The 9318-nt window shown below is 47.4% G+C and overlaps 1 protein-coding gene across 10 annotated transcripts in view; it reads right to left on the bottom strand.

The window, feature by feature from the left end:
• Positions 1–1461: 1461 nt before the first annotated feature.
• Positions 1462–9318, bottom strand: part of Bcor (BCL6 corepressor) — a 122106-nt gene continuing 114249 nt past the window's right edge. For all 10 annotated transcript variants that reach the window (XM_015995799.3, XM_015995798.3, XM_006976897.4 and 7 more), the window contains 5 exons: positions 6837–7003; positions 5409–5554; positions 4115–4192; positions 3765–3921; positions 1462–2678 (listed from right to left, as the gene is read on the bottom strand). In XM_015995799.3, coding sequence (XP_015851285.1) covers positions 2387–2678; positions 3765–3921; positions 4115–4192; positions 5409–5554; positions 6837–7003 — 840 coding nt within the window. In that variant the 3' untranslated portion in view covers positions 1462–2386. The remainder of the gene's footprint in view (positions 2679–3764; positions 3922–4114; positions 4193–5408; positions 5555–6836; positions 7004–9318) is intronic.

Here is a 9318-nt window from a genome sequence, read left to right as displayed (position 1 = left end):
AAAGAAAAACTTCTGTTACATGGAGTAATTCAACCATAGGACATTTCCTCATTCCCAACCATGGGTTGATTTTCTTGCCTGTCAAGCCACAGCATTTGCAGGCCTTCTTCATCTCGTGTACTTAAGACTCCACCTGGTAACTAGAAGTTGGGATGCTATGGCAGTAACCGGAAGTCTCCCTGACCCATCTTCCTGTTTTGATTGTTTCTGGTCAGGAGGGTAAAACTAGTTGCAAGGGAGCCCAGCAGTTAGTAGCTTTCCAGTCTTTGTCTTTAGGAGAATGGCATTAAATGTCTGTAAGATGGGCTGATAATACTAGTAGATGGTTCTAGAAAAAAATTAAAAGTAGCGCAAAAGTTAAAACTGATCATGCTTCCTTTTTTGATTTTTCGAGACAGGGTTTCTCTGTGAAACAGTCCTGGCTGTCCTGGAACTCACTCTGTAGACCAGGCTGGCCTTGAACTCACAAGAGATCTGCCTGCCTTTGCCTCCTGAGTGCTGGGATTAAAGGTGTGTGCCACCACCACTGCCCAGCTCTGATCAGGTTTTTTTTTTGGTTTTTTTTTTTTTTTTTTGAGGCAAGGTTTCTCTGTGTAGCCCTGGCTGTCCTGGAACTCACTCTGTAGCCCAGGCTGGCCTCGAACTCACAGAGAACCTCCTGCCTCTGTCTCCCAAGCGCTGGGATCAAAGGTGTGCACTAATGCATGGCTGATCAGGCTTTTAAACAGAGCAATTGAACAAAAAGAGGCCTAGAGGAAGGGAAGTGACAATAAATATAGCATTTCAGGGAAAAGCTGTCCTAAAGGACCAAGGACTGGCAATGGTGTGGGACTGCAGTAGATGAAGGTCAAAAGCAAAGCCAAGTCTGGCAATCAGAGGAGAAAGGGAACAGAAGACCTGAGGGCTGGGTATGCTAGTACATGCCCATAACCCCAGCCACTCAGCAGGGTTGAGGCAGGAGGAGGACTGAATTTGAACACTGGAGTGAGAGCACTGTAAAAAGAGACGGGGGTGTGGCCTAATGGGAATACAGTTGCTTAGCATGTGTGAAGTCCTGAGTTTGATCCTCAGGACCTCGAAAAAGGATCAGAGAGATAGAGTTAAGAACCAGCTCTTGGGCCGGGCGGCGGTGGCGCACGCCTTTAATCCCAGCACTCTGGAGGCAGAGCCAGGCGGATCTCTGTGAGTTCGAGGCGAACCTGGGCTACCAAGTGAGTTCCAGGAAAGGTGCAAAGCTACACAGAGAAACCCTGTCTCAAAAAACCAAAAAAAAGAACCAGCTCTTGGAATGGAACGATAGATCATATTCTCAGCACAGTTCTCCTGAACTCTATAGTCTACTTTGGTTTATGGAAACAAAACCATTTGCAAGTTGCCCACAGGGAATCCACCATCGACATTTAAAGGAAACCAGTGGTGATGGTGACCCTTTCGGAATACGAAGGAGGCAAAGTACTTCAATTTGCTCCTTTCCTCAACAGGTTTATTGCCTTTTAAGAAAATTTTTGTAAAATATAAATACAAAGGCAGAGATTTACTTACAAAGTTAAAACACAGATTTCAAACATAAACACACAAGTCAGAAAATTTTAGTTTTATGTACATTTTCAAGCAACCTCAACATATTATGTTAGTTTTCAATATTTTACAGGGTACAGAAAAAAATAGCTCAAAGTCTTCTTTAAATAAGAGCATAAACTGTTTAAACATATAAACAATCCGGTTTGATGTGTGAAAAGTAATTTCACAGCTTTTAAATTAGGATACAAAAGTTTCATACAATTAGTTGTTGTGTGTGGATATGGTTTGAATTTATATTACATACTACTGGATTGCATCCAATAGCATTTACCTGGCGTGAGCAGGTACTCTGTAAACAAAACATAAAAGCACATCGCCACCAAGTGTCCTCACCCAATTCACTCCCCCAAACCACCCACACGACTCTGACCACACGATACAGCCATGGCCCGTCACCAGAGCTTTGTATGAAAGAAATAACATTAAAGTATGGGGCTCCTTTTTCTTTTTTTTAATATTTTTATTTTTTCTCCTTAGAAAAGAAAAGAAAAATGTTCCAAGTAAAAACAAACATACATTTCTCAAAGCATGTGTGCACTGAAAAATAAAGACATTTGAACAGCTTCATAAAAACTGACTTAAAAGTTTAGAAAGAAAACACGGGCTTCTAGGTTCTTCGGACTGGAGTAACGTCTCTTATATAAAGAGATATTCTCATATGTAATAGTGTCCTTTCTTTACAGAAATCGTCGTAGTATGTATGACACATATGCACAAGGATTAACACTATAACACACTGTACACAGTGGGTGGGCGGGCAGGGCAGGGCGGGGCGGGGCAGGGCAGGTGGGGCAGGGCAGGTGGCTCACCAGTAGCCCTCAGGGACTGTGTCGCTAGGGTGGAGCCACTCCACGCTGGAGCCCAGCAGGGTCTGGAGCTCATTGGTGAATTCCACCAGATCTAACAGCTCCTTGCTTTCCGAGTTGAAGGCTTCCAGGTCTTTGGGGCAGGAGAACAGGAGACTTGCAGAGACCTGTCGGTAGAACTCTGCCTCTGCAATGGTGACGATTTCCATATTGGGAAAATTGCAGCGGAATATCCGGGAGGACATTTTCAACTTCTTGAGTACATCTGATAGCAGCAGCCAGTTTCGTGGCCTATAAAATAGAAAGGGATGGGGTCGAGTCAACCCTCCTGCCCTGTCCACCACATCCTATCACCGGGCTGTGAGGTAAGGAGAATAACGGCATCCTAAGAACGTGGGACAGATCTGGTATTTATAAACAACATCTCGTAGAATTTGAACATGCTTCCCTGTGCCTGCTACAGATGGAAACAAATGGGCAAAGTCTTGCTCATCCACCTCTGGCTGAAACTTGCTTCATGCTTCTCCAGTGGACCCTGTACTCACCGAGGAAAAGCAGGCCTGCACCCCAACCTCTTTGACCTCTCTGAGGACCCTCACCAACAGATTACTAAACATACAAGGCTATCTCGCCTCCCCTTTCCCAGTTCTATCCCCATCTTTCAGTTACCTGGGGAGTGACACCTTTGAGAAAGGATGTTTAATAGTCTTTGAAGCTGACACAATTTAGAATTTCTGTCACTGTTTGTAATGGCATATGTGTTTATCGCTTCAGAGCCGAGGAGGACATTACTCACGAAACACCTTTGTTAACACACAGTTATAGCAGTTTCTTGACATGTACAGCCCAAAGGACTGGTTATTAAGGTGCAGTGGCACACCCATAGGGAAAACATGGGATCTGACCAAATCTGATGACACATTAAGGACTCTAAGTGTCCTAGATAATTGTCCTATTCTTAGGTGAGGAGGTAGTTTATCACTGTATTCCAATTATATCTCAAGTGCCCGGGGGAGCCCCTAGGGTGACTTGTTGGGGGATGGGGCAACAGCTACTAGGGGAAGACTCATTTCTTAACTGTTGACTGCTGTAGTATCCAAGATGGCAGCTTTTCTGTGGAATTTGAGGTCCTGGCTTCAGTGCCCACAGACCCCAAGTATGACTTGAACATACACCTTCTCAGGAGGGCAGTCTACACCATGTCAGGGTTAAGCCCCATCTCCACTGGGCATAAATAATCAAGCTGATTTGGACCATTTATCCAAAGACCGAGGACAGCTAAGAAGCTGCCCGCCACTCCATCTACCCTGACCTGCCTACAGGGACCAACTGCCTTAGCAGCAGCGTGGCCAGTTTGTCCTAGACAGCCATGCTCACCCCTGAGCGACGGACACCTGGATGTTATAACACGGCAGGAGGGAGCTTTCGGAGAACTCAAACTCAAACATATCACTGTAGGAATCCTCCTCCTCATCTTGGTCCTCTGGTCCCGGGGGATTAGCCAGAACATCATACCCACTTTCATCATCTGGGTCTAACGGAGGAGGTAAAGGAGAGAGCTCCATCAGTTGGCGTAGAACAGAAGCTGGCCACCATAGCCCGAGCAAGCAAATCCTTCTTCAGTGCGCATCTCCCACCTCCCTCCCTCCCTCCATCCCTCTGAAGAGCAGAAACATTCGAAGTCACCCCCCCCCCCCCCCCCGCCCACTACGAACAGTGATGCTCACCACACACGCAGCTGCCATAGAACTCCCAAGCGCCACTGGGGTCCTCATCACTCCGGCCCTGTAGGTCATTTAAATAGTCTGCAGGGAAAGGGGTGACAGGAGATAAAATGTACTGGCAAGTTAAGTGTGCTACCACCCAACTGGTATCTCAAAACTTGTGAGGCTGAGGCAAGAAAGAGGATTCTGAGTCTGAGGCCAGTCTGGACCACACAATGGGATCCAGTCCCTACGCAAAACAAAACCCTATCTGACAGGAACCAAATGCTGATCCGGTTTGGTGCATTTTCCCTATAAACTCATGAGAGGCTGCTTTGTGACTGTGCCTGCAAGTCACCTCTCAATGTTTAGAAGCCCTCTGTGGTACCTGACTGTTCACCTGACTAGCTGAGGGACAGGCCACCCTGGCTTACCAAAATGACAGCAAAGAAACTTTGCAGCCTTGTAAACCAAGGAAGAATTGTATTTCTACATCTTGTCTCCAATCCACCGGGCAACTTCCCCAACTAAGTACAACTCAAGGTGGGCACGGGTGGGTCAGGAGCCAGCTGAAGGAGTTCTTGGCAATAGATGTCTGATAAGAAACTTAGCCCCAAGTGTCTGACACTGCTTCTTTCTGTTTTCAGGATCTTTTAACACTGGGGCTTAAAAGATGGGTTTATCCTAAGACCACCCACCACAACGCGATGCTGCACGCCCAGGAGCTCAGGTAATTTCACACAGGCTTGCTATGTAAACCTATGGGCCATACTTAGGTGAAAAACAGATTTGTAGAAAGTGAAACCAACCAATCAAAAAACCAAAACAAAGTCTGGCTGCAGGGGCAGGCAAATTTCTGTGAGTTCAAGGACAGCCTGGTCTACAGAGTGAGTTCCAGGACAGCCAGGGCTCTGTTAACAGACAAATCCTGCCTCAAAAAACAAACCAAAACCAGAACAAAAACCAAAACCAGAACAAAACAAAACAAAACTTTAAAAATAGTTTCACTACAAATAAGATTATACCATAGAAACCTTTGCTTTCTGCCTAGTCAGACCCAAATCTAAAATATGCAGGTTCCATCTCCTCCCTTCCTACCCACCCCTTTCCTTTGGTGAAGCCCAGGGCTTCATACATGCCAAGTGTTCAACTATTAAAGACACACACAGACACACACACACAGACACACACACACCAGGCCCCATCTAACACGTTTTTTTTTCTTCTCCAGACATACAATCCTCCATCCTTATTTTCTCAGACATGCGCAAGTGAACTGAACTTTTGAACAAGCTCATTCATTGAACTCTTGTCATACCTGTTAAAAACTTCTCCATCAGTTCACTGTGGGTCATTTTCATGATGGTTCTACCTGAGTATGTGGCCAAAGTAGGGTCAGCACCATAGGAAAGAAGCAATCGGACAATTTCTAAGTGGTCATTCTCCACAGCATCATGCAGAGGCCTGGGAAGAGACACACAGTAGCATTGAGCTTGGGCAGCACAGCGTCCTTGTCTCCCAGCTGCCTGGTCTAGAAGCAGGGGAAACGGAACACATGTCCTCCTCCTCCTCCTCCTCCTCCTCCTCCTCCTCCTCCTCCTCCTCCTCCTCCTCCTCCTCCTCCTCCTCCAGTGGGCATCCTGCCTGTGGTGTCATTATCACTGCATATGCAAGAGACCAAGGCACAGTGAGAGGCTGAAGTCAGTCAAACAGCCCAGCGTGATGATGGACACGGAACCCTCGGAAGGGCCAGCTCTCAATTAGACATCGATTTTATCCTTAGGCCCAAGGAAGAGCTGAAATCCATGTTGAAAATGTCTTCAGTGAAATGAGGAGAGATATGGTCTGTCTCTACCTCAGACAGAGCAGTCAAAGTCCCATGACTGCAGATGCCAGCCAGTGCAATAAGCAATCACCAGACAAAAACAAAACAAAAAAACCAGCCACCTCTGCTATCAGCAGAATTTGTTAAGAGAAGCATCCCCCAAGTCCTGCTCCAGCACTGTATGCCCAGAAGCCAAGGGCCCGGCAGTGGCCTATTCTCAGGAGGGCACACACCATCACCCCCTGGTCCCTGAGTTAATGCTATTCAGAAAGCATGCTACTCAGGAGGCAGAGGTAGGCAGATCTCTGCGATTTCAAGGCCAGCCTGGTCTACATATCAAATTCCAGGACAACCAGAACTAAATAGAGAGACCCTGTCTCAAAACAAAACAGAGAAAAAGGAAGGAAGAGTGTCTATAAATTTTATAAATTATAAAGCATAGCACAGGTTACCTTTAACCCCTGTGTCCTGATTCCCAGCAGTGCCCTACTCAAACTGAGGCCAAGGACAAGGTGACTATTAGGGCCTGGATGTGGGTGATGACTGAGGAACCAGTGGAAGGAGGGACAGATGGCCTTTAGTTTGTCGGGGGGGGGGGGGGGGTTCAGCTCATAAATACTTTGAATAGTTATCTCACAGATGGCAATGAACAGGTCAGGGTTCTATAAGGCAGCACTCTCGCTCGCCCCCCCCCCCTCTTCTTGAGGACCATGGCCTTCTTGGAGAACTACAGAACTGTTCAAGACAGGAAGCTTTTCATCTACTTGTGCCAGAAAAAATGTGTTCACCTCAGTTCCAGGCGGGTATCAGCGCAAGTGTGATTTGCTCTCCACCTCTCTCCCCAGGGGTTCTGCATTCTTTGAGAGCTACTGTCTGCTTGTCAGCAGGGCGAGGGTGCAGGGAACAAGATAGACCACTGACCTGGTTCCATCCTGGGCACTGCAGTTGACATCGGCGCCATATTCAAGGAGGTGACGAACTATGTTGAGCCATCCCCTGGCACAAGCTTCATGCAGTGCACAGTAACCAGCGTTGTCTCGATGATTCACGTCACAGATCTTGTTCTCCAGGCAGTATAAGACCACTTCCTGTGGGGAGGGAACGGAAAATACCATCCGATCACCACACAGTCACCTCATAAGGAAGACTTCTTCATAGTTCTAAGACTACACACGGAGGCCCGAGAACCCACTGTGGTTTGGGTGGTGCCTGGATGTTTATTGAGGGACCACAACAGTGTGAAGGGCTCTGTGTGGCCTAGGGCTGGACAGCCCCAATCAAATGGTGTTTTACCTTCTCCCAAGCCTCCATAGGCTGTTTGTGGGGATGTAAGCAGTGTGCCCCCAAACACTTGTCTTAGTGTTGAGGGAGCATGCAGAGACCTTAAAAGGGCTCACTGGAAGTTGGGTATGGTGGCTCACATCTGTATTTCTCAACACTCAGAAGGCTGAGGCCAGATAGCTGACATGAGTTTGAGATCAGCCTAGGATATAGAGTGGGATCCTCTCTCAACGAAACAAATCCAAGGTACATTCACCTGTACATGGCATTTATGTTCCACAGGTCATTATAGATAGTAAACGGCCAAGTTCAGATAAAAGCAAGGATGAGGGTGGCGGTGGCGCACACGCCTTTAATCCCAGCACTCGGGAGGCAGAGGCAGGTGGATCTCTGTGAGTTCGAGGCCAGCCTGGTCTACAGAGTGAGATCCAGGACAGGCACCAAAACTAAGGATGATCAAAGTGAAGCAAAATGGGAGAGCTTCATAATGTCCTGCAACCCAGAGCGGGTCAGGTGGACGGTGGCCCTGTGTGTAGACAGGAGGCAGAACCTGGGCAGCCAGGCCTCTGGATGAGAGACAGAGCTCACCAAGAAATCACATGAAGCCAAGTGGTATACACCCATAATTCCATCACTCAAGGGGCTAAGGCAGGAGGATGACTTGTTTGAGAATAGCCTTGATGGCAAGCCTGGGATACATAGCAAAATCCCCTCTTAAAAACAAACAAGCCGGGCAGTGGTGGTGCACACCTTTAATCCCAGCACTCGGCAGAGGCAGGTGGATCTCTGTTGAGTTCCAGACCAGCCTGGTCTACAGAGTGAGTTCCAGGACAGCCAGGACTGTTACACAGAGAAACCCTGTCTCGAAATACCACCAGCTAGCCAGCCAATCAACCAACCAAACACCCCAAACAAACAGACAGGTGGAAAAAAAGAGACCTAAAAAGGGCTGGCTGAAGAGCAAGTAGCTCAGCGGTAGAGCCTTTGCTTGGCACGGGCTTCATTCTGGCTTTCATTTGCATCACACACACACACATGCACGCACGCACGCACGCACGCACGCACACCAAGGCCTCAAATAAGTCCACCTTTCCTCACTTTTCACTCTACTAAAGACTAAATCAATGCAATACACTCTTGTTTACTTAAGTCAATGACAGGAATCGGATAGATCACATACTAGAACAAACCAGAACAAGCCTGCCCCTCCCCCTCTGCAGAAGGCATTCAGTGTCAACAGTTTGCATCTGAAACACTGTTATTAATCTCACTTCTTTAGTATGTTAAAATAGTAATATGAACCACTCCCAGTAAGCATAGCCGTAATTTATTCAATGTCTTATTACCATGATTAAGCAAGTTTTCAAACACATTAAGCAGTATCTGTTACCAGGAAACAGGTTACACTATCTTCCTCTAAGTCATGCCAAGTAGATCGTTACTAACTTCTAAGAATGGGGGTAAGCAATGTGGGGTGGCCTAATACCTGGCCTGCCAGTGAAGGGGAAACTTCACATTGGGCCATCCTTTGTGACGCTGGGGGAACTCGTCTGTTAGACATAAAATAAGGCTCCTCTTGGCCACTCATAGACGTGAGGTGGGTTGTGAAAAATCTCTTATGTCCTTTCTAGGACAGTTCAGTCAAAGGTAAAGGCTCACTTGGGTGCTAACTAGAATGTTCCAGATGCCTCCCCGGGAGCCTAAAGCTGCACGCTGGTAAATCTGACCATCTGTGCCCTGTTGCTCCAGGTCGCCAGAGCAGCTTCCTTCTAAAAACAAGAGGAAGAGGAGAGAAGGCATTGCTTCCTTCAGGTCCTAACCTGCCAGAAAGCCTACAATCCTCCGAGCTCCCAGGCCACCTGCCCCGAGCACCGGTATCCAGGATACCGCATGCAGCCACTGCTCTTTTAGCAGGCCCTCACTAGCCAAACTCGAGTGGATGGCTGCAATCTAATGAGCTGTGTGCCCCAGCCAGGAAGAGACCTTGTCACATGACTCTGGGATCGGCCCTGAGCACCACCGACTGCTGTGCAAAGATCAATTTATGTGGATCCCGGCAGTCTGCCTGGTGTCCTCTCAACCCAGGGTTTATTTGTTCTGACAATTATGGCCCTTGCCTAGA

The sequence above is a fragment of the Peromyscus maniculatus genome, chromosome X (genome assembly GCF_049852395.1).
Source record: "Peromyscus maniculatus bairdii isolate BWxNUB_F1_BW_parent chromosome X, HU_Pman_BW_mat_3.1, whole genome shotgun sequence".
Lineage (NCBI taxonomy): Eukaryota > Metazoa > Chordata > Mammalia > Rodentia > Cricetidae > Peromyscus > Peromyscus maniculatus.
Note: the sequence above shows the minus strand (reverse complement) of the source record. Positions and strands in the feature narration are given on the sequence as shown.